Raw genomic sequence first — 24,823 nt, 5'->3', positions numbered from 1 at the left:
AGCCAGCAGTGTGCCCTGGTTGCCAAGAAGGCCAGTGGCATCCTGGGGTGCATTAAGAAGAGTGTGGCCAGCAGGTTGAGGGAGGTTCTCTGTTTCCAACAAAAAATACCAGTAAGCATCTTCCAGAACACACAACTGTTTTTTTTAAAATGGTAAACAGAGAGACAGAGAAAGGGAGAGTGCAGAAAATGAGTGCTTAGCATATAATTTTGGTGCAATTTACTAACTGTAATAGCAAGTATCTTACACAAAACTTCATTTCTACAGAGCACTGCAACATACTAAAGGTGATACTCCAAAAGCTCAGTATCTATCACTTGATAAACATCACCACTTCTCAGAATGAATCAAGCAACTCTGAATTTCCTAGCACACTGTTTTTCATTTGATTTCTGAAATGTCAGAAAAATGGTGGGCTTATTTTTCCAAGTTGTTACTGTAACTCATAAGTATAGTTAAGACATTTATTAGTAGCATATTTGTGTGCTTTAATTGGTAACACTGACAGTGCACAACGAACAGAGATTAACGCAACATAGCCTTCCATACAAGTTATTAGCCTTTTTCTGTGTTGTTTTGAAATGGTGGTAAGTCCTTAACTTACCCACATATTTCTAATGGTTAATTCAAATTATGAGGCTCGACTGGTCTATCTCATGTTTATTTTGCAGTCGCTAGCGAAGCATTTCACCATATAAACGCATTAGACAAAATACACAAAGCTCAAACATCATGAAGCAGCAGCATCCTTTATAATTTGCTAAAAATGCCACACGGTTTGTCATCATTCTGTTATGCACCGTGAGTAAACCCGCCGCTTGTGGGCTATCTGTTGGAAAGCATCTGTCCTAAATACTCCCTGGTGTTACTCTGGAGGCAGGTGCTTCCACTGCGGCAGTACAGCACAGCCGTGTAGGACACTCCAGGCCACTGACGGCCAGACAGTCTTTGCTGAGCTTAGGAGCGTCTGCAACGCAAGCTTTGAAGACAGACTCAAAGTCTTCATATCGTGCGGCTGTCAACTGCCAAGATACGCAGTGAAGAGAGTTTCTAGTGGACCACATCATCAAGCGTGCAGTTGCTGCTTTCTGTGTTGCTGCTGGTTCCAGGTTTTTCTCAGTCAATAACTCCTTTTGAAAAAAGGCAGGTGGCTCATTTTAAATTCACAGTGTTACAAAAAAAAGTGAGTCAGGACCAATCAAACAGTAGATAGATTACATTGAAGTGAGGTGCCCCAAATATGGGGTGAAGTTTACAGGGTGGGTATTCATGGAGGAGAACCCATCAGCAGTTTTGTGCTTTAATGCCATTAGTGTGGGACCGAGGAGCAGTCAGACCTCTTGAGCTACCATTGATGGAAGACTTACAGCATGTAAGAGACTTTAAAGATGTCCCGAGCTAAAAACCTTATTAAATAAGAATTGCTGTAGGACAGCATTTCCATTACAAGATCTACCATTCCTTTAACACAGTTCAACATTTGACTTGAGGACAAAATGAGTGGGTGAGAAAGTGCAAAGCTTGTTTCTACATTTAGGGTCCCCACCACTTGGATACTCCTTCCTCTGTGAGAAAAGTTAATTCACATTTGCTTTTCATTCACATTTGCTTTTCAATTCACATTTTCTTTTTACATGGCAGAAGATTCCATGTAAGTTTTCAGCAGTACCTTGGTTCAAATGAATAATGCAGACAGTGCCATCTGGCCTCTGAGAGAGCTCTTCACTCTCACTGAGGCACAGTCTCACTTCTTGTATTTGCTTATCAATCAGCAACTTCCCCCGCATGGAATGAAAAGTCACGCAGTAAAAACCAAGGAAAAAGAGCAACGTGAATACTTTCACAGAAGGCGAAACGCACAGTATAAACCAGAAAGACCTTCCAAATCAGTATGTGATTCACTCTCCAACGCAATTTTAACAGGATAGGATATCGCTTAACACTCATTCTGATCTGCGATCAGTGTTTCTGTCCAGGTGGAAATCTTGGTAAAAAAAGTGAGGGTGGGAGGAAGAGGCGACAGTGACTAGCTTCACTGATCATCTCTTCAACGTAACAGCTGAAGCACCTTATCATCCTCTGCCTTTTTTTTTTTTTTTTTAATTTTTCAGGATTATAGAGGAAGCTGTACGTGGAATTACATACATGGGCACTAGATTATGCATTCTGCTAGGACTCAAAATCAAATATATTTTCCATGACTATCTGTAACACATGAAGCAGTCTCCTGTTCAACACAATGCTCAACCTGTAGGTCACACCAAACCCCATCCCTCGCAGAACTTTAGCTCATGGGACCGTAAGAACATTTACCACAAAGTATCTTTGTCTTGACATAAGCATCAGATTTAAAGGATTTTTGATTTGGTGATCAGATACAACATTGGTTACAAATAAAAATATATTAATGTTCTAGAATATTTTATCAAATTACAGTAGCCAAAGCCAAAGTAAGACATGAGTATACTTTAGACAATGAGCTTTCTTATGAAACCTCAGTAACAAGAGTGACATCTTTTCTCAGCTTTAACACATCAGCCAAAGAAAACACTTCTAAATTGTCCCACTGCTTCTTCATCGCATACTATCTTCCATGGACTTGGCACTCCCTAGCTTTTTATATTCAGGCATGTATATTTGTATTCTTTACTCCTCTGAATCAATGATGTTAGAATTTTTAATGAGTAGCTAAAATAGGTACAGATTTTGTAAAATTTTATGTAGAAACACATAAGATAGCTATAAACAAAAGGAGTACATATTTAGCTAGCTAAATGGATTAATGTCTAAATAATTTCGTTCTTATCTCCAAGCCAGAGAATAAAGCTTTGGTAAGTTAATCAGCATTCACTGGGAGAGTATCTCCCAGGAAAATCACAGTCACACTGAGTGGGGGGCGGAAAAAAGCTCAATTAAAGATGATTACTAAACAGCTCAGCTGACGACACTTGTCAGAATGTATGTGTATTTTGGTTGATATCCAAGTATGTGTATAAGGATGTATAGAAGTGTGTGTAAGTATCTGTATAGGTGTGTATATGTATTTTGGTTAATATCACCCACTAACAGCAGGCATAGTGTACAAGTACTTCAAGTTATATTCAGTTTCAGTTTGGTTCTGTTACAACATATTTTCCACCATTCAGACTGAAGCAAATTAAGTGAAACCGTTAATCTGTTCAGCACATGAGAAGGACCATTATTACCTTTACTGTGAATTTGAATCACTAGACTGAAATCGCTGATAATAAGCATTGCTTCTTTCTCCGCAGTCCAGACAAGAGACAAAATTTCCATTTGGTATTTGAAAGATATGCTAAGAACTATATCATAATCAGTGGCACAAAGGGAAGGAGGCCTGTGACACTAAAGACTTAAAAACACATCAAGCCATCCCAAAACTTTATGCAATGGAAAGTTTGCATAAAGGTTAGTTTTACTGAGCTGAATGTGTCAATGCCAGTAATCCAGGGAGGACAAAGTGTGACATAGATCACAGCACATTAGACTGACTTCAGTGTCTACAACAGCCAAGAGGAGGCTTCGGAACATTCCTGACTCTGCTTTACAGCGCTCCACCTGCTCTTTCTGAAAGACCTGATTAACGTTGGTAGAATCCAAAGAGAACAGAGTCCTTTCCTACCTGCTGCTGGAGGCTTTAGAGGCTTCATACGTACTAGTAAATGGTATATTATATCACAACTAAGAAACATCAGCTGTTTCATTATAAAAATATTGTGGAGATGAGCACTGTATTTAGCCATCAGATAAACACTTCAAGGTCAATTGCAGGACAATGCTTTCAACCTTGTCTATCTGTCTTGTAGTAGACATCATGAACTTCTTGTCTCTGCTTGTATTTTTTATTGCTTGTTAATAGCCTCAATGTTTAAAACAAACACAAACAAATAAACCACCAAAACTAACAAAAGAAAACAAAACAACCCAAAAAACCCCAAAGCCAAAATCACAACAGAAGCAAAAACCAAAACGCACCTTTGTTTCCAGGAGGACAGAGCTTCAGATAACCATCCACTGGAGTGGATGCACCGATGTTCTAAACAAATAAACCCAAATGCCTGGAAAAGTCCCACACCTACCTCTTGCTTTGGACACGTATACCTTACAGAAACAGTCAAGGGGAGAAGAGGAAGGCAGGTATAAATATTATATGAAACCTTTTCATATTGTGGAGAAAGTTTCTGCACGTCAAACTGGGAATTTTCTCCTCTCGCAAATTAGCATTACTTTTATTCCCTATGCTAACAGCCCCCCTAACACACAGAAAATGTTTTCAGTTCAGAACCTCGACTTTTTCATCAAACAATTAAACAGTATGTTTCATTTCCCATGGAACCCAGTGACTGGAAAAAATTACCATCTTGCAATAACAGTACAAAATTACAACAGTATAAAATCATGAACAGTAATAGAATTATGCAGTAACGAGAATATCTGTGAGGTTGTGGCTTTGCCTTCCGAAAGATTTATGAAACACTCATCGCTACTGGGTGATGTAAGAGACTAAGCCTATGTGGGTCCATGGGGGGAATTTAAGATTACAATGTCTCTGTCATATAAAACCAGAGTCTGTATGAGAAAAACTGTGGAAATCTGCCAGTGCTTGGTCTTCAAGAGTTCCATGACAGCACGAGGAGACAAGATGGCCCTTTGACAGTTTTTAGAAAAGATGCAGCTCGTACATGTGAGGCAAGCTTTAAGTACAGTAGCTAGGCTAAGCTCCAAGACGAGTAGGAACAGGCAAGGCCTTACACACGCTTGAATGCTCAGAGATTCCCCACACCAGCAGCGGTGCCATCATTTCACCACACAAGCATACTAAGGCTGTGCTGAACAGACAGAAAAACAAAACATCATGTCTTCTCTTTGTCAGAACACGGATAAAGGATTACAGACCACCTTCCCTTCTTCCACAGATCCCTGACTTCTGCTGCAAGACTGTGCCTGTTTGTGAATGCAACCTTCTGCAAAGCCCTGTCTACGCTTCGGCCAGGGCTGAGGAAGGGGCAGCTCCTCGCATCCAGCCTGAGGGGTGGGGTGGCAGGGGCAGTTAGCCAGAGCTCAGTCCTCCGGCAAAGAGCTCACTACAGTTTTATTTGTTACTTCTATACACAAAGAGACTTCAGCTAGTTGTACGCAGCCTGAGACAAGAGAGCCTTTATCAGCTTCCAGATGGCCTACAAACAGTGCTTCTGTTCCTCCACTGATGCGCGGGGCTCTCCCGCAGGACACAGAATGGCTATTGTGTTACTCGGAGAGCTGTATCTGGCTTCTAGCTGGAGCCTGCTTTTTCATGAGGTATTCGTAAAACTAGCCAATTTACAGACTGCTCAAGTTTGTCTTCAGAAACCGGGTGTCCTTAAAAAGGTAATTCAGAACGAACTCCGTGAGTGCTGGATCACCTGCAAGCTATGTAAAGCAAGGAAAGCGGCAATGAAACCATGGCAGCAAGTGATCACGAGAGCAGCAGCGCTGATGTGAAAGGACCGCACGCCTGCAGACAGCCTGAGGGATGTTAAACTTGCTGCTGTCTGAGAAAGAACAAGGCCCTGGAAAGGCATCGTGCTCCTCTTTCCAGCTGCTGCAGGCAGGGGGTCTTAAAGAAATGTATGGAGAGAAAGCAGAGATAGGGAGCAGCTAATGAAAAGGAGACAGATACAGAACACCACTGGACTGAACCTAACATGGTTTCACCTGGAAAGAAAGTTCAGATTCCTGGGGCTAACAGAGCACCACTTTATACAGGGTTTTGTCAGGTTTCAGTGAAGATTATGCCCTTCACTTCAATAAATAGTTTAAGAATCAAAATTAGATCCATTCGAGATACAAGGTACACAGTTTACAACAAGAATAACTTACAAAAGAACAGATAATTTTATCATTTTGTATACACAAAGACTGGATGTCACTGTAACTCTTGAATATAGAATATACAAAACCATGTATTGTTCTTTTAAAACGTGTAATTTTATATTTTTCTAAAACCACAGTAATTCTCCCTTGCTATGATGTGCTAACTACACTGAAACCTATTCTCTACAAGGAAGTGGGGAGGAAATAAGACAGTAACATATGTAGCTAACTGGTAGCAGGTATTACAGCATCCTCACTACCAACTTCTAATGCAGACAGGCAGCAAAAGTGAGATGCAGAACACCACTGCTTTGAATTCAAGGGTGATCTGAACTGAGAGAAAAGAAATTTCTGCCATTTCTTAATGGCAGAAATTAAGACTCCAGAGTCCACGACTCCAAAGGCCTCCATCTGTTGAAAATTTCTGGAGAAGTCAGTATGTTTCCCACCTTCTACCAAAAGAAAAACCATAAAAACACTTAAAAGAAGAGCAAGGCTGCAAAGGAAATTGGGGCTGCCAGAATTCTTGCAAAGTGCCTACTGTTAGAGCCACCTTTGTCGCACATGCATTACAGCAGCCCCAACCACAGGAACAGCCACTTCTATTCCCTTCAGATTCTCGGCCTCATTAAACACACGAAACGCAACACTTTTGCTCTGGCCATGAATTACGGTTCGGTAGCAAAAGTAATGAGATGATGTCGTCTTCACTTCTTGCCAAAGTCAGAAGACACAGAAACAAGTAAATACAGTAAATAGATACTTATTGTAGATAGAGGCAATAAATAAAGTAGAATAGTGAAGGGAAAAGAGAGAAAATAAAAAATATATTTAAAATAGGATTCTAATAATTGCCTCTGGCAATAGAAGTTTCTGTGCTCTGGTGGGAAAATCACCTAACTAACATTTCTTAGAGGTGCTCGCTAACAGTGTACTGCATCTGTTCTAGCTGACCCATCTCATACACCTTTAACCTTAGTGTCACAGTACATCATGTTTGTGGCTAACGGCAAAGTCATAGGGACCTGAGCACTTGACCTGTAGCATTCAGTACACCCTGATCATAATTTTTAAAGGGGCATTCAAAGGGAGAATTAATTGCTTTGGTCTAAGCTAGAGTAATTATTTTCAGTGTCCCATTAACTGAGTATCTAAGCCCAGCATTTGAGAGATGACAGCATTTGGAATTCAGCAGGAGAATCATCAACAAAATAGAGAAATACACTGAAAGCCACTAAATTTTCCAGGGCAAGTCCTGACTCTTAGCAACAGCAATGAAAACCATTTAACAGCAAAGTGTTCAGTAGATTAACTCAATGTAAGTAACCTGTAATTGATGTGCTGAAGCTTCCCTCAGGTGATATCCACCATTAGTTGATTAAAGAGTTGAGAGAGTGAAGGGCAAAGCCACAGCAATTGAACCATAAAGAGATATCCTGAATTGGGTAGAAGACTGCCTTATTAGTTAAGATATTTTTATTCTATGTTGATGTCATTTGCTTTTGATAACCATTAAATGAAGCAAATTAAAACAGGAAGGGTTTTTTTCCCCAAAGTTAAAACCACAACACTAACTATTATTGCATCAAAATCCACCATCAAATTTATTGGAAACTCTACTATCGAGATCCTGCCTGAGAAGACATTCATAGCCTAAGCAATAAAACTATACATACAAGAATTATCATCTGAACATCTTCAATGCATACAATTTAGATGAATGTTTGTGATTTTTATTCAGGTTTTACATAAATTATTTAATTTTCTTTTATATCCATCACTTTCTGATGCAGTCATGGGAAATAATTTTTTTAAAAACTTCTTGTTTTAAACTACTTCTGTACACAAAAGGTGACAGCTAACAATAGCTTTAGTACTATTTTTAGAAGCAAAGAGTTAAGGTCTCAATGTAGAATCTTTTATTAATAAAATCCATAGCTAGATCCCATTAAATCTTTAACCATGTAATCATCTATTACCAACTACTTTTCCATGCTTGCGCATTTACAAACTGTATTGTGGCAAAAAACCCTCCGTAACGTTCATCCCTTTGATTAAGGGTCTCCTTGACTTGAGCATAGCTACTGCTAAGCTTTATCGTTAGCTTCATGGGACTCCCCGATGGCAATTAATGGCATTAAATCTTTCTTGGATAATTATTCCTTGTGAACTTCTTCTGGATATGATTAAAATAGTACTGCTAAATTCTAGTTCTCCAACTTGCACGTGTCTAAATTCACCAGGTATATGTCCTATTTATAAAGGAGCAACCACTGTTGTGTTAGTTGCCTTCATACACAGTTCAGTTTCAACTTATTTAAGATGTAGGGATATCTTACCAGGACTGGTTCTGTACAGCTCAGATGGGCTGCCAACCTTTTGGCTGGAGGGAATCCGCTGATGGTATAGTGAAGGTGTTTTGTCTAGGAGAGAAGGAAAAGTACAATTCCTCTTCAGTAACAAATAAAATGTTAATAGTGCTATTAAAATAAATGGAGACAGAAGTGTCCTTACCATATGATGTTTCTGGTGACAGGGGGAAAGCTGGTGTGGATTGGACAGCTTCATTTCCATTTTTCACTGGGGAGAAGATTCCCCCATCTATTTCATCTTGGTAATGTGCAAGAGCCATCTAGAAAGGGTACAAAAAAGTGAAATTACAGTGTGAAAATGCCCACTAAACCGTACAACACAGTAGTGCATTGTTCATCAGACCACAGAAGGTTTCATATAATCTGATCCACTCTTCCAGCAGAGAGATCTTGGAACACTGAAAACATGCAAACGCACAGAGAGAACAAGAGAAGGACACCCTTCAACCCTGAATTGTATTTCCAGGATAACTACAGTCATTTGTTCTTATTACCACAATACACCTGCCCAATTGCTTCACATTGATTCTGGACACTGAACACGAACATGGGACTCCGTCCTGGCGATTAGCTTCAATAAATCTTTCTTGAAAAACTCTTCATTGTTTACCTCCTTGGTCCCCCCTGCAGGAACTGGTGATCCTGGATTTACAGCCTGGTCAGCAGCAGGAGACTTCATCCATCCACCCCTGTTGTACAGCGGCTGCCCAGGGACATCGTTGTCATACTGCCCAACGCTTAACTTTCTGATCCTTCCCCCCGTTGTGTCATCATCTTGTGTACCTGTTGCTGAGAACACACAGGCAAAATGATTAATAAGCTCTTTTTTTTTTTCTCCAGTTACAGTTGTTAAAACAATGTTCGCTATTGTGCCTTCAGTGATCCTGCTCAAGAATGCTTGTGAAATAACGGGTTTCATCGCTGCTTCACAAAAGCACTGCGGGGAGGGGCGAGAAATCAGTTATAGCTGGCCTTACTGACACAAGCTGGAACATCTTCACAGCACACCTAGTTCCAGAGGGGTGAAGCAGCACGCTTCTGATGACGTTTCATTTTGGAGGAGGGTACTCCCAGCGCCACTGGGAGAGCCTGCCAGCCAGGGCCGCTACAGGCAGCCAAATGGGAAGCCTCTCTTCCCACCCCGAACACACAGCAGCCCTCTCAGCAAAACCACTGCTGCTTTCAAGGACCGCATCTTCCCCCAAAACCAGCTTCTTTTTAGCTTACACAGTCCCTGACCCTTATAAACGCAGCTCACTGTACACCTTTTGTGACATACATGGCAATCACACTTAATCACAATAAATAGGTATTAGATACACACAGGAGCTGTAACCTTTTGGAGTCTGAGGAACAGAGCACAAGAGTGAGCTGAGCCAGCAGAACAATCCAGGACATTGAAGGGCATAAAGCAGTATTTGTTTCTGAAGTCACTACTGAGAGTGTGTCATTAGATATAGCTTTACAATTAGCACGACTTTCTACTTGCTCCTTCACTCCCACCAACAGGCATTTTCAGAATATTCCTACAGCAACTGTTTTTTCCACCCTTCTTTGTAAGAGTGAGTCAATAAGCAGGATCCCACAGTAGTCCCTTACTGTGTAGTCACAGGACAGTACAAAAATAACTGTATGCGTAGCAACTTTTCAGATACTCCTCAGAGTTTTTATTGACCATATATGCAAAAAGGTCTTTGAGAATCAGCTGTTTCTCTTAAAAGAGCTGAGTATTTCTAAAAGAACTTATTTTCATAGAATCAATCATAGAATAATTTGAGTTGGAAGGGACCTTTAAAGGTCATCTAGTCCAACCCCCATTGCTTGGTGTCATTTGAACTCTTAGGATTATTTCCAACTGTAAGCATGCGTTGATTAAGCACGTCTCCTACACACCCTGACCACAGAGCTGTAACAGCAGGAGACCAACGCATGTCCTTCGTCTAAACCAGCAGGAGGGCTGGACCAGCCACTTTGGCAGAGAAAGACAACAGCGTACATCTTCCACACACATCCATTGCCTAATCTGAAGTGGCTGAGAGAAACCAAGGTGTAAAATTTGGCATGCAGCATAAATGCCTGTATTACAGACATTACATCTTGATAATGCAGCACAAGGACAGAGCATCAGCGCGCAAACTGCTTTCTGTACAAGAGAACAGTTTTTATTCAAGATTAAAATATAGACAGGGATTTCAGACTAAAATCCATGGTACTTCAGTGACTCTGCATTAACATACACATATGTATTAGCCTGAATAACTCGCTGGCAAGTAGTGGCTTACCCTAAAATTATTAGTAAATCTCTTGTAAAACTACAGAATTAGACACTTTCAAAAATCCAGCTCTGCCACCAAAGTCAGTGTGACAGCAACTACTACTAAAGCCAATAAATATAACCCTGCTAGTCACTTTGGAAAATCCCACCAATAGGCTTACATTTCAGGGTCCATATTTAGCCAGATATTTATTTTATCGAGTTAACATAAATATACCTAGCACATCTTGGAAAAGTCACAGCTGAGATTCTGTTTTTATGGGACAACTTTGAAAACTGAAATACTTTTCTAAGCACCCATATTTTAAACACTTACTTAATCCTTTTTCCCCTGACTAGAAACTTTATGTGTGGTCTTTCAGGTGGAAAGAGTATCTTTTGAAGACACTGTGAGCAAACTAGATGCATCAAACAAGATCTTCAAAGCCAGAAAAGGAAAAGACGTGAAATCACAAATATCTTCCAAACCTCTTAAGTGATGCTAAAAATTCATTAAGATTTCTACTGAAATTGAAGACACTCAGGTATGTCGACAAGAGTTCACACTACTCCAGAAATTACCAGCTTTTTTCACTGGAATTTGTTTTTTATCTGTAGTTTCTGTAAAGAAAAATGGCTGGGAATCACTGTGCAGAACATCAGCCTTCAAAGAGAACATCTGACGCCAGGCGCTCCCAGCCCCCGCGCTCCTCCGCAGCAGGCAGTGGGAGCCAGGAACAGCACAGGAGAGTTTCACTCCATTTGTAACCAAGTTACTCAGGTACAAGCAGTTTCTGAATATGCCCCTCCTACTTATCACAGCCATGTGGACTACTTTATGAGAGAGAATGTCTACCTTTTGCATGAGCCAAAACAGACCTTCAGATTCAGTACAGATTTTACTCCTCAGGCTAAAGAGAGGGCTTCATTATCAGCCATACTCCTACACATGTCATAAGCATTCACACACTCACGAAGCTTGTAATTTCTGCAAAGTTAATATAGGGAAACTGGACATTTTCCTTAAATAGACTGGAAGTGTTTACGTACCAAATTCCGAGCAGATGTGGGATGACAGAGGGGAGAAGTTGAGCTGATACATTGCAATAAAGCTTAAAGCAAATAACTTGGATCTAAGAGGTGAAAATTAAGTGAAGAAGTCAACAAAAAATGACTTTTACGTAGTTTATTAGTTTCATGAATAGACTTCAGAGCTGCCTCATTTAATGTAAGAGATGTTTAGAGTTCTTCATTTAAAAGGCATCTTTTACAAGGTAAAGCGTCAGGAGCCAAGACTTCCTAGAAGTCACATAATTAATTTTTATTTTTGTAGTTTAGCTTAAAGCTTTGGCAGAACTTCACAAGTATCTCAGGAACACCTACTTACTTCTCTGAAAGCATTCTGTATACTCTCATTTCTCGCTTTTCCCTTGTGATCTACAAAAATAACTTTCTTTTCCCTGAAGAACAAATGACAACATTCCAACAGACTGGCATCAGAACAGCGTCAGGCACTAACCTTGTCAGATGGTTATCACCACCTCAGTGCTACAGCTAACAGAAGCACGGCTAGTGGTTCGAGGTTAGTCTTTGTTTGGCTTCTTTAGCTGCTTAGCTTTCCTGGAATACTACTGCCAGGTATTTATAACTATTAGAAGAAAATAACACTAGGCTAAAAACCATGTCTGCAGTGCCATAACAACAGTGCTTTATCTTGCATATTAGCAGTTGTCCCAGCTACGCTTCAAAAACTATTCTGTTAACTCTTCATGTGCTATACACGTTTGTATTTACCAAGTGCATGAGGCACACCCTTAAAAAGGACCACATTTACTCTCAGTTACCACAACAACTACTAAGATGACGCTTCCATGCTTCCACTTTATTCACAGGGCTTGTGGGCTAGCCTTGAAACTGGCTTCATGTGAGAGTGGGGCAAGCACGGCGTATGTAGTGCTCTCTGGGAATAGCTTTTTTGGGGGAGATGGAAAAACAAGCTGGACCGACAGCCCTTCTGCCCATTATAGAAGTCCTTATCATTTGTAAAATGTAACTATCCGTCTTCTCCAAAACTCAGCACAGTCCACTGAATACCTTCCCTTAACATCTACCTAGTTCGTATCATGCCCAACTGTGCAAATCAGTCAAACTGGAAACACCTTACAACAGGTAATTATAAAACACAGATCATAAGAAATATGCAGGTTTCAGCATCTTGTTGTTTACCCCTCTACAAGAGGCTTTAAATCACATTATGACTTTGTGTGTGAAGAGGTGCAGTCACCTTTAAAACTCTGAATGTTACTTCAGGCCACTCCATTGCCCTTCTATTCCACTGCACTCTTCTTCCTGATCGAGGTTTTTTTGCTTTTAAAACAAAAGCAACGTAGTACAGAAAAGACTTACATAAACCCTATATATAAACTTATTGAAACTGGTTTGAGGAGGGGAAAACATTATGAGACACTGAATCACAACGGGATAAAAATGCTTTAGAGTCTCTAGTTAAACGTGTTATCCTGATAACCACTACACGTAAGTAAGAAAAATATTTAGCAGTTACTTATCCCTTGAATAACCTGCAGGCTCCACTTCAAATTATCAAAATAACAATAATTTGCTCTCCTTTAGTATTAAGGAATTAGAATAGAATAGAATGTTTCAGTTGGGAGGGACCTACAACAACCACCTAGTCCAACTGCCTGTCCACTTCAGGGCTGACCAAAAGCTCAAGCGCAGCATTAAGGGCATCGTCCAAAGGTCTCTTAGACACTGACAGGCACAGGGCATCGACCACCTCTCCAGGAAGCCTGTGCCAGGGTTTGATCACCCTCTCGGTAAAGAAATGTTTCCTCCTGTCAAGCGTTAAGCCGTTCCCACACGCCCTGGCACCGGGGAGCAGAGCTCAGCACCTCCCTCTCCACGTCTTCTGCTCTCCAAACCAGACCGACCCAGAGCCCTCAGCCGCTCCTCAGAGGACATGCCTGCCAGATCCTGCCCCAGCTTTGGGGCCCTCCTCGGGACACAGTCAAGGACCTCAACATCCTTCTTCAATTGTGGGGCCCAGAACTGTACACAGCACTCAAGGTGAGGCCACATCAATGCTAAATACAGCAGGATAACAACCTTATAAAGCAGTTTTATTTGACAATACTGCCTTCAATCAACTGCAGAGTTCTTTAGAGAATGCCAAATAACATGAAATCACCAAGAATTAACTTCAAACTGGAGTCATTAGTTGTAGATTTTTCACATTTAAAGGTAAGACAAAACATGTTTTCATATAGGGTATTTTTGGAAATTAGCAAAGATCTACATGAGCTTCAATACTGCATGAACATGTGTTAGATTGTTAGATTCTACTTGCAGTTTTATAACTAAATGGATGATCAAAGCTTGTGTGTAGATGATGTTCTGCTTTTCTAAAGAAAAGGTGCATTTAAGCTTTGAACCTAACACTATTAACTGAAATTTCACATTGGCCTGAACAAGTTTGAAAAATTCTATTGTACTGAAAATCCGGAAAGCAAGCATTGTGGCCATCAAAAGGGAAGAAATTGATTATTCAGTTTTTACAAGATACTCATCTTGAAAGTTCTGTGTTGAAATTATCCAACAGGTTGCAAAAATGGTTAATTATTATGGCATTGAAATACAAATGTCCGAACTTGTAAAACTGATTTTAACCACTTCAATCATTAACACTTGAGTAACAGTTAAGATCATCTTCTCTGGATAGAGCTTCAGCAATGTTAACTATTATTTCACAGACAGGTTCTCAGTTAACTTCATTTATTCTCCAGCAGTATTTCTGGAATACTGAATTCATTTCAACGCTATCCCTTTCACAAGAGACAAAAGGTAACATCTATACGCTCAAGAAAATCTGACAAGCATGTGGACAAGCCACATGTACACGGTTTAAGAAAACCACACGTGGTTTGAAGACACAAAAGTAAAACTTACTAGGAGGTATGTTTAACCAATCCACCAACCAACCAATTCAACAGATACTGTAATTAAAAAAATAATACCCACAACAAGTAACAGACTCTGCAGGCAGACAACTTGGAAACTGTTGCTGCATACCAGCATGTCACACACAGAGGAGCACAGAGAGGAACAGACAAAGCAGATGCACTTCAGGTGAGCTTCTTGCCATAGGTTCAATCTGTGTGAAAAGTCAGCATGGCATAAAAGAAGCCTTACCAGTTCAACCCACAAACTGATGAAACTCAGGGCTCTCTTGAGAAAGGTACAGTGAAAAATCCCACAAGGCTGTTTTTCCAGTGCCCCTTTCACAGACCTCAGCATAGTCATGAAGGCTGAAATAAGACTCTGGGGATAGTTATGTTAGCATTGCAGAAATTCCACGTCACTGCCTACACAGCAGTTTAAAAAGATCTGCATAACTCCGACTACCCATTCCTGTGGAACATGGGGATTCAATCCAACAGGAGGCTTAACAACGCCACAAGAAAAAAAAAAGCCCGCAAGTTAACTTCTAACAGAGGAGACTTCAGGGACTACCCCACATACTACAAAATGTTACCACAACGCTACCCAAACCAAAGTGATTTCCTTCTCTGGCACCATTTATCTTCTACAAAGTGTAAGATTTTTGCAGAAGGCGTTTAATGCTCAAGCTTTCAAGACAGCTTTATTTGAATCATTAAGGTTGGAAAAGACCTCTAAGACCATCAAGATCAACTGTCAACCCAACACCACCATGCCTGCAAACCATGTCCTGAAGTGCCACATCTACACGTTTTTTGTACGCCTCCAGGGATGGCAACTCCACCACCTCCCTGGGCAGCCTTAAACCAAAGCAAATATATTTTAATAATTTAGAATCAGCCTTACAATCACCGTTACATATTTAAAGGAAAAATAACATTTTCAGAGACAGCAAGACAAAACTCAAGCTAAACATTGTTGCGGTGGAAAAAGGGCAAGCAAATGTATAAGCTGAAACAAAATGATGGGTTTCTGACACAAGTGCTAACAGAGTATCTTGTTCTGCTCAAATTTTCAGATTCACAGCTCTACAGGAACACTGCTTCAAAAGGACTGATCAGAACAAAAGCCAACTCAGCTTTGCCTGTGATATCTTCCGTGCCTTCATCTTTCTGAAGTGTAGTAGGAAGTGCCACCACAGGCAGAAAAATGTCTTTGTTCTTGAAAAAATACCCCATGTTCAGCAATGATTCCCAAGCGAACTATTCTCGTTTTCCTTACCTAGAACAGGTAGTGGACTAGAAGTCCAAACTCCTTATAACCCATTAGTCTTAACAAGTAAATGAAAAGGTCTAAACTCTACCCAAATCCAAGCAGGCCATTAAACCTGTCCGTATAGGACACAGCAGCTTCACAGGTCCAACCACTTTAGTTTCTTCGCCCTTTTGCACTGTGCCAAGTGTGGGCAGCCAGCCTGTTGCAAAATCCAAACTGGTATCTCCAAACCTATACAGAGATGTCATGATGACACTGCACCCAGACCCACAATCCTGAAAGTTACAGAATCACAGAATCACACAGAATGGCTGAGGTCGGAAAGGACCTCTGTGGGTCACCCAGTACAACCCCCTGACAAAGCAGGGTCACCCAGAGCAGGCTGCACAGGACCGCGTCCAGGCAGAGTTTGAGTATCTCCAGAGAAGGAGACTCCACAACCTCCCTGGGCAACCTGTGCCAGGGCTCCGTCACCCTCAGAGTGAAGAAGTTCTTCCTCATGTTCAGCTGGAACTTCCTCTGCTTCAGTTTGTGCCCATTGCCCCTTGTCCTGTTGCTGGGCACCACTGAAAAGAGTCTGGTCCCGTCCTCCTGACACCCACCCTGCAGATATTTATAGGCATTTCTAAGGTCCCCTCTCAGCCTTCTCTTCTCCAGGCTAAACAAGCCCAGCTCCCTCAGCCTTTCCTTGTAGGAGAGATGCTCCAGTCCCCTCCTCATCCTTGTAGCCCTCCACTGGACTCTCTCCAGTAGCTCCTCATCTTTCTTGAACTGGGGAGCCCAGAACTGGACACAGTACTCCAGATGGGGCCTCCCCAGGGCAGAGCAGAGGCGGATGAGAACCTCCCTCGACCTGCTGGCCACACTCCTCTTGATGGACCCCAGGATACCATTGGCCTTCTTGGCAGCCCAGGCACACTGCTGGCTCATGGTCAACCTGTCATCCCCCAGCACTCCCAGTCCCTCTCCACAGAGCTGCACTCCAGCAGGTCAGCCCCAGCCTGTACTGGTGCCTGGGGTTGTTCCTCCCCAGGTGCAGGACCTTGCCCTTGCTCTCTGCCCAACTCTCCAGCCTGTCCAGGTCTCGTTGAATGGCAGCAGACCCTGCTAGTTACAAGATTGATAAAATTTGTGGAATAAGTACAGGTCATACATTAAAAATCACTGTGATGCTAAATGTAACTAAAACTCTGTGTTTAACTTTAGCTTAGAAATGAATTCAACTAAATTTAGTTTAGTTTAAAAAACTGAATTTATATAAAACTCCAGTTTTAACTTAAAAAGCCAGTTTTTCACTTTAATTTAGCTAAAAACCCCAATTAAATTTACTGTTGACTAGCGTAAAATTAACTCCAAGTCAGGTAACAAAATTTTCCTGTGCAATGGAAAATACAGCAGGTTTTGCAGTGTATTGTTAGTACACGCAAATAAGGCGCATGAGGATCTGGACAAGCTTTGTTCTTCTGTTACTTTACAACATACTTCAGATGGACTGCGTTTGCTCTCCCACCGAATATCACAGAGTGAATGGGAACACCTGGAACAGTTCGATGCTTTTAAAAATTATTATTTAATGAAAAATGCAAAAAGGATTTCTTCCCCTCTCCCCTGTCTGCAGATACACTGTAGCATGATTTATGATACTGTAATTTGGACCATCTTCAAAGATTTATTTTTGATAGAGGAAAGATCTCTGAAGATGTTCCAGACACTTGTAATCAGATGTTCAGCCACCCCATTTTTATTCATTTTGCATGGTGGGATTTTTTTGAAGGAGGGAGGGAAGATGGCTTTGTTTCATGCTCAATTCTCTTCTGAGCTGATAAACTACATAAACTCCACACAAAACGTAAGGCTGTGTGTACCGTGTATCTGTGTTGTCACCACCACACGAGATGACTTAAGGATGTTTTCAGAGTATTTTCAAACACAATAACTCGTGCACGAAAAAGAACTAGAATTAGCTGAGAGCAATGATATAATTTCAGCCTTGTGGAAAGTACAGTCCCTCTCTTCCTCATGCTGGCTGATTTCGATAAACACGCACCTCTTGGGCACAGCAATGGAAACAGCTGCCCGCAAATGCTGAATACGTGTTCGTGTGTTTTGCCTTCGCTTGATCACATAATTCTTCAACTGTATCCAACATCTTTCTAAAGACGCAAACTAACATTTTAAGAGTGAAAAGGTAAGGGGCAGGGATGAGACATGGATGACAGTAATGGTAGATTTTACTGAAAATGGGTAAAAACCTTTCTGTTCTCTACATTTATTAACAGATTCTTGCTTTTATAGTTTTCTAGGTACAAGCAAAACATTGTTCTAGCTTTGTTTCTCAGTAGACTGAGGTCGTGTGTCCTTAGGCATGGAAGAATATACACAGCGAAGTAAAGAAGGAACATATGGCTGCAGAGAAAAGCTTACATACACATCAACTTTTCCTCAGGCTACAAACTCTCCTGCTATTTAAGAACTATTGCAGCACTGCATTCCTAGTAAATGGCAGCTTCATTTATTGCCAGGAACTTACTCCACGTAACTCAGCTCACGTAAAAGCAAATAATTGGAAAAATCTTCATCTGTGGTTCACTGATTCACCTCTGATAAGTGGCACACACAGCCCCGGAGGCGAAAAGAGGTCATCAGCCACTGTTCTACATGGTACACAAAGACACAGCCTAGTAAAAAGACATTCAAGGATCACTGTCTGCTTCCTCCTGTTCCCAAGAACACTGAGCACTTCACCCAAGGCCAGAAGCCGCAACGCCACTACACGGGCAGTCAGCAGTTTGTGCCATGCTAACCTATGTCATGGGTACATGTGTATAAAAACCTCTGGGAAGCAGCGTGAAAGGACAGGTAGCTGCCTATCTGTCATCCAGTGCAGAAACACGCAAGCAAAGAGAGGTAAGAATGTGTTATAACGCACATCCCAGCTGACACACACTTCATTCTGAAGCTCCTTCTTCCAGCTTTGCAGGGCATTGGAAACATGCACGTGCCTTCTTAAGGCATGCGTTTTCTGCACGCTCATGGAGGAAACCAGATAACCCCACCACTCCCTCGTAATCCAGCCCTCAAGTTAGGCACACAGACGGTGCACCACATCGACCCCATTCTTCTCCAGCTCACCCAAAATACCTCAGTCGTCCATTCAGCCTCACTCAGAGCCGCTCAGCCCTGATCTGCCAACTCGCTCCATCACAGGCCAGTTCATCCTCTCGATATATTTGTTAGGTCAAGGACTGTTTAGTCACAAGGTACAGAGCTCCCCCTAAAACCTGACCAGGTAAAAACAATCATTACTCACCAGTGAGCAACTGCTGGTTTGGTCATCCTTTGCTCCTCATCCCCACGGCAGCCAGCACTTCTCTGTGCTACCAGTTACACCTTCTGTGCTGCAGTAGTTTCAAAAGCTAATTAATTGCCTTGGAGAATCTCCTGCTTATCCTAATTCTATAAGTCTACCCCAAGGCAAGGTAAACCACACCCAGCAGGCCTGTGCTCCGTTACCACAAATTGGCAATGAACAACAGCGTATTCTTGTTATTTTAAGGAATTATTTAGCTTATGTTATAAGGTTTTCTTTTCTTCCTAATCAGTACGTTTACAGCCTTTCACCCCAAATACGCCGAGTACTTCAGCTGTACTGCATGTGTGCGCATGCACAGGGGAGCGGAGTCCGACAAAACTGATGCTTCAGCTGTGCACTGTGGAGGGAAAGCAGTGGTAAAGCCTGAAGAGGAACTTTTCATGACATTACATGATGTATATTCCATGATATTATATGACATTAGTTTGTTTCCACACATGCAGGAACAGACTTTTGATTTTAACCAGGCATGATGAGTTCTGTTTTTATCTGATTTTTCTTTTAACCTGTTTAACACTTGCCATTTATCCCAGTGAGTACAGAGGATATTTCTTCTTACTCATTAATCTTTGCATAAAAGCACTAATTCTCAGTAGGAGTATGAAGACGACAGACTTTTTAAGGGCTTAGGTTTGGACACTGAATCTCTGCAGCATTTGACAGACCTCCATACCCAATGGCCACTTTCTCTACCTCTCCTCACACAGATATTGCATACCTATGGTCCTCAAAGACAAGTGAAACATCAAGCATGTTTGAAAAAGAAAAGGAGCTAATGAAGAGTATTTCCTTGTTTCTCAAACTTTAGACTTGTTGCTCCTTCTCCAACCCACGGTCAAAACCAACTAATTTGGCTGGTTCAACGTACCTGCCTATTTTCTCATACAGCTGAGGCTTGGGAGGTGGTAGGGACCTCTGCAAACAATAGGTTACTTTTCAAGTATCCAGTCACCTGCCTAGCAGAATATCATGATGTTTGGACAACACTTCTGAATTTACTACATAGTTTGAAAGAACATATCAGAACATCTGTCTATGACCATCATCTGGATTCACATGACACATGGAATTCTACTCCTTGCTGCTCCCATCTGACCATCTCAATTCCCAATGTCTCCTTAGAGCTAGAATGCTCCCTTTCCACCAGATGATGTATCAAGGGAAAAACATTCCAGGTCTTCCATATTCTTAACATTGATTCGGGCAAACTGCTTTATTCCCTTGTTGTTTTGTGCACACCATGCATAAATGATTCTGTATACAGCAGTGGGGCAAGTGCAGATATGCAAATAAATAAATCCTACAGCATTTGGAAAACCAGTACATGCTGGTGACCTCCAAGTCTCAAGCAGAGGTGGCACGATGCCACATATATATACTGTTTTACCTTTTATACTGTTTTAAAATCGAGCTCTTGATAGTATAAACTGAATGATACTTGCAAAAGTCAGAAACAGAACATTTTAGCACTTGACATAAACACAAACTTGAAAAATTATTGTGCTAAAGCTACATGAAAGAGATATTTCTTGGAAAAAAAAAAACTTTTCATTAAATGCTATTCTTATGTTACTTACTCCAGTATCACATACAGACAATGACAGGTGAATCCTGACATCTCCCTTAGCCTTGGAGCTAAGGCCCTAAAATACTGAATTTACCCTTCTCATAGCTCTGCCCCAGTATTAATCATAATTTCCTAATGGTGTTTGGTAAGCCAGTGGAATACTAGTGTGTTCCTAACAGTGAAGTTCCAACAGATCAGGTCCTATCACAAAGATACCCGTATGTAGTTTCAGAATGAACCCGCTCGATCTGGTTTAAAAGCTGCTAAAATGGCCGTTCTGCTTGCTCTTCACCTCCAGCCATGTGCCCTCACCACTCTTTTTTGCACACAGCATTTAGCAACTACCTGTCCACACCGCAAGTTTAACTCTGACCTGACAGAGAACTAACCCATAAGAAAACCTTCCAACCATTACATTAACAAGCTAATCCAGCAAACCCCACCACCGCAGTTTTACTCGATCTGATGCAGAGATGAACGGGGTAACGCATGTCCAAGGATCACAGAGGCAGCTTCAGGCCAGCCTCTCTTGGGAACAGTCTGCTGCATTTCAACTGCATTAGACACAACATAAAATTGCACTGTTAATCACAATCAATATACTTGAAGGTTCAAAGGGCAGACAAAGGACTGAACACGTATCTAAAATTGCTCCTTATCACTCAAGAGCAGGGCATGTGATCGTTATGCATGGGAAACTCCTCAAGACACTACCTAAAATAACCACACGCAGAGGTCTTTAAACTTTAGGGCACTCGAACGCACTCAGCTGCCTAAAGGCCCTGGCTAAAGTATCTAAATCCTTACTGTTCCCACTTTCTGCCTCTTCTACCAGAAGATGCTATCCTCTGAAGTAGCAGTTGTTGAAAATGATGGTGCTCTAGCTTACACCCCCAGAAATGTAAACTAATAATGCCTCCCCACACCCCACCAAACCACGAGCTGGAGGAGAGGTAAAGCACCCATTCCCTTTTGCTGCCTTTGATGAAATGAACTAAACCTCTCAACAAGAACCACCACAAATATATTTCAGCTGAGAGTATCCAACACAGTTTTATACAAGTATCCTGTTTCAAAGACACTACTAAGGCTAGAAGTTGCTAACTAACTTAAACAACACTGGTAGCACGAGGCCCTGAAAAATAGAGCGTAAAATGAAGAGACAGCACTTTAAGGATTAATGTTCTAAAGGAAATATTCCTAAACATAAATATCCTAGGTCACTAGAAATATGAATAGAACAAAGCCCATAAATCTCGACGACGTAAGCCAAGGCTAGAGGCCTCCAGTCTTGCATCCTGGATTCCACCCATTTCAGGCTCTCTGCAGTGCTTAAACCCTAGACACAGTTCATCCATTTATTTTTGGGCCTAAAAATGCAAGGGTAACTCCTTACTTTCCACCTTCCTCCTTAAGTCTTTAATATCAATGAAAGGATTTGTGAGAACTTCAACAGAAACGGACTTCACGACAGTAGAAGCATGAATGGTTAAGTACTTCATCAAAGCAAAAATTTAAGAAAATACTTACAGACCCAAATAGGAGTTGATTCACTCCCTGACTGTCCCTTAAATAAATAGCTGTTTTGCCAGACAAGGTAGGCCTAGTATGCTGAAATAAAACGTCATTCAGAAGTACTCATGATTTGGTAGAGTGTAGAACTGTCCACAAAATACTGGATGGCCCTCTTTCTGTAAGTTCTTAATTAAATGAAGGTGTGTTGGGGAGCTCATGAATCTATACAAACACCTGATGGGAAGGTGCGAAGAGGAGGGAGTCAGGCTCTCTTCCACGGTGCCCAGTGACAAGACCAGAGGCAGTGGGCACAAACTGAAACTCCAGAGGTTCCCTCTGAACGTTAAGAAACAACTTATTTGCTGCGAGGGTGACTGAGCACTGGGCACAGGTTGCCCAGAGAGGTGGTTGTAGATAGGAGGTAGTCAAAAGCCATCTGGACATGGTCCTGGGCAACCGGCTCTAGGTAGCCCTTCCTGACAATGGGCATGGACCAGATGATCTCCAGAGGTCCTTTCCAACCTCAACCACTCTGATTCTGTGCTTTCAGTAGGAATGTGGGTGTTGCTTAGGCGCAGGGACAGAGGGTACAGGGAAAAAAATCATTGTCAGAAACAGAGGAGTTGTTGATAGCAATTAGCACTTACATACCGCTTTCAGCATACAAATTGTGCTCACCACTTGACTTTCAGAGACATATACACTAACTAACTCCATCAAAGAGGTCTTCTGTCGACTTGGAAGTGGATTAGGAATCAGTACACATAAGGTTATGTTGGAAGCTCAGTATGATGTCAACATCCTGTAACGATGTTCAGTATTTCTGACAGAGGCTTAAAAACAAATGGAAAAAGAAATAACTCTCCTTTTCCCTTGCTCAGACTGATAAAGGAGAGAGATAAAACGTGCAGGAGCTTCCTGACTCCTAAACTCTTTCCTTGTTCATCTGATGCCCTGTTGCCCCCTCAGAATTACCCAGGATTCTAAATGTTGTCTGTATACTCATATTTAATTCCAAATTCACCACTATCTTTCAAATAAATCCTCTTCCAGAACACGTCCAAGGACTCTTATTCTCACCAGTCTTTATCAGGGCAGAAAGTTTACCTGCTTTACCTGACTTTACAAATGGAGGGGACTTGACAGCAACCCCCACTTCCTTTGCGAGACAACCAGAATCTGTGAGAAAAATTCAAACATCTCTTTTCAGACTCATATCTTTAAACACAGAATTGTAAAAGGTGGCTTATTCTAAATGACCCTTATATTCCCTTCACTAGCTTTACTGTACACCAAAGAGAAGAGTTCTCTCCTGATGGAAATACACTCATTTTCAAGTTGGCTATCTGCTAATCATTTGGAAAGATTCAAGAGAACTACAAGCTAATGAATTTTGTCCTGTAAGAGCCACAAAACGCATACCGTGTATTAAAAACAAACCACGAAGCAGTTTACATATATCCATCATGGATTTCTGGACTTCTGTAGTCCTCAGTCGCCCTCCTAAACACAAAATTGCCATTTCACCTTTCCCACAAGAATCACCACCCTTGATCGCATACGTCTGCACACGAAGGGAAACCACACACTGGTCAGGCACAGTCACCATCGAGTGGTTTGGCACATCCAACTGGTCTTGAGCTGAAGCAGCTCATCTGTGTTCAACGAGGCCACGGACACATATGCTGGTGTGTTGGCTGACACCGAATCAAATCCTGGAGACACAATCAAGTCTTTCATTGCACCAAGACTGAAGGTAGGAAGAGGGAGAAGAGTAAGAAGGAAAGGAGGGAAGGAATGAAAGGGGATATGTTCCGCCAGAGGAATTAGACCACACAGAATTTTCAAATAAGACAGCAAGAGCTTGCTTGTTGTAAATTTTAGCTACAGCATTAAGGAAAGGTTTGAGCGGATTTAACCAAGAGACAGACTACTCCTGCTTTCACAAAGCTGCTAGTTCTAGTAGCATTACTTAGGCAATATAGTCAGCAAGTGTCATATATTTAATTCCATCAGCTGATTTCTGCAATCATATCAGAACCAGAGACAAGAAGCAAGCACTGTGACTTCTGAATTTTTAAACTGAAAAAAGTTTCAGAAAGAGTATAACTGAAAATACTTTACTGGCAAAGATTACATTATTTATGAAAATACTGCATAGAAATTTAATGCCAGCAGCATTACACTAACTTTTAAGATAAAACTGTCGCAGCTTTTTCTGCTACTTTAAGTGGAAATCATAAAAAGTCATCATAACAAAAAGTATATAATCATAAATTATAAACCGTTTCATCACAGATGCCTTCTAAAAATGTCTCAATGTAGAAATTGTATGAATTCTGCTCCCTTATCACTTAAACTTACAACAGCAAAAAATCCCAACTGATGATTTATAACAGGTAGGAATTTGCTGAACAGTAATTTTTTCAAGCAAGAAACCAAGTATCTGCAAAACTCACTTATCTTACATCTGTTTGATTCCTTAATTTCTTGGATGGTTATGTAAAGATGCTATAAAAAATAATCCCTTGATAATCATCCTGAAAGTTGTAAGTCATGACCTGAGGTCCTGCTGTGCCATATCAAGAACACACAAGTGCTAAGAAAAGCATTATATTCAAAAAGTATTAGAACAG

At 41.2% G+C, this 24,823-nt stretch overlaps 1 protein-coding gene across 13 annotated transcripts in view; it reads right to left on the bottom strand.

Annotated features, from left to right (window-relative positions):
* The window catches only part of TNS3 (tensin 3), a 250,157-nt gene that overhangs the window by 51,992 nt on the left and 173,342 nt on the right, over positions 1–24,823 (bottom strand). For all 13 annotated transcript variants that reach the window (XM_075418527.1, XM_075418528.1, XM_075418524.1 and 10 more), the window contains 3 exons: positions 8,857–9,035; positions 8,389–8,506; positions 8,214–8,297 (listed from right to left, as the gene is read on the bottom strand). In XM_075418527.1, the coding sequence (XP_075274642.1) occupies positions 8,214–8,297; positions 8,389–8,506; positions 8,857–9,035 (381 nt within the window). The remainder of the gene's footprint in view (positions 1–8,213; positions 8,298–8,388; positions 8,507–8,856; positions 9,036–24,823) is intronic.

This window comes from Opisthocomus hoazin, chromosome 4, assembly GCF_030867145.1.
Source record: "Opisthocomus hoazin isolate bOpiHoa1 chromosome 4, bOpiHoa1.hap1, whole genome shotgun sequence".
In the NCBI taxonomy this organism is placed as follows: Eukaryota; Metazoa; Chordata; class Aves; order Opisthocomiformes; family Opisthocomidae; genus Opisthocomus; species Opisthocomus hoazin.
Note: the sequence above shows the minus strand (reverse complement) of the source record. Positions and strands in the feature narration are given on the sequence as shown.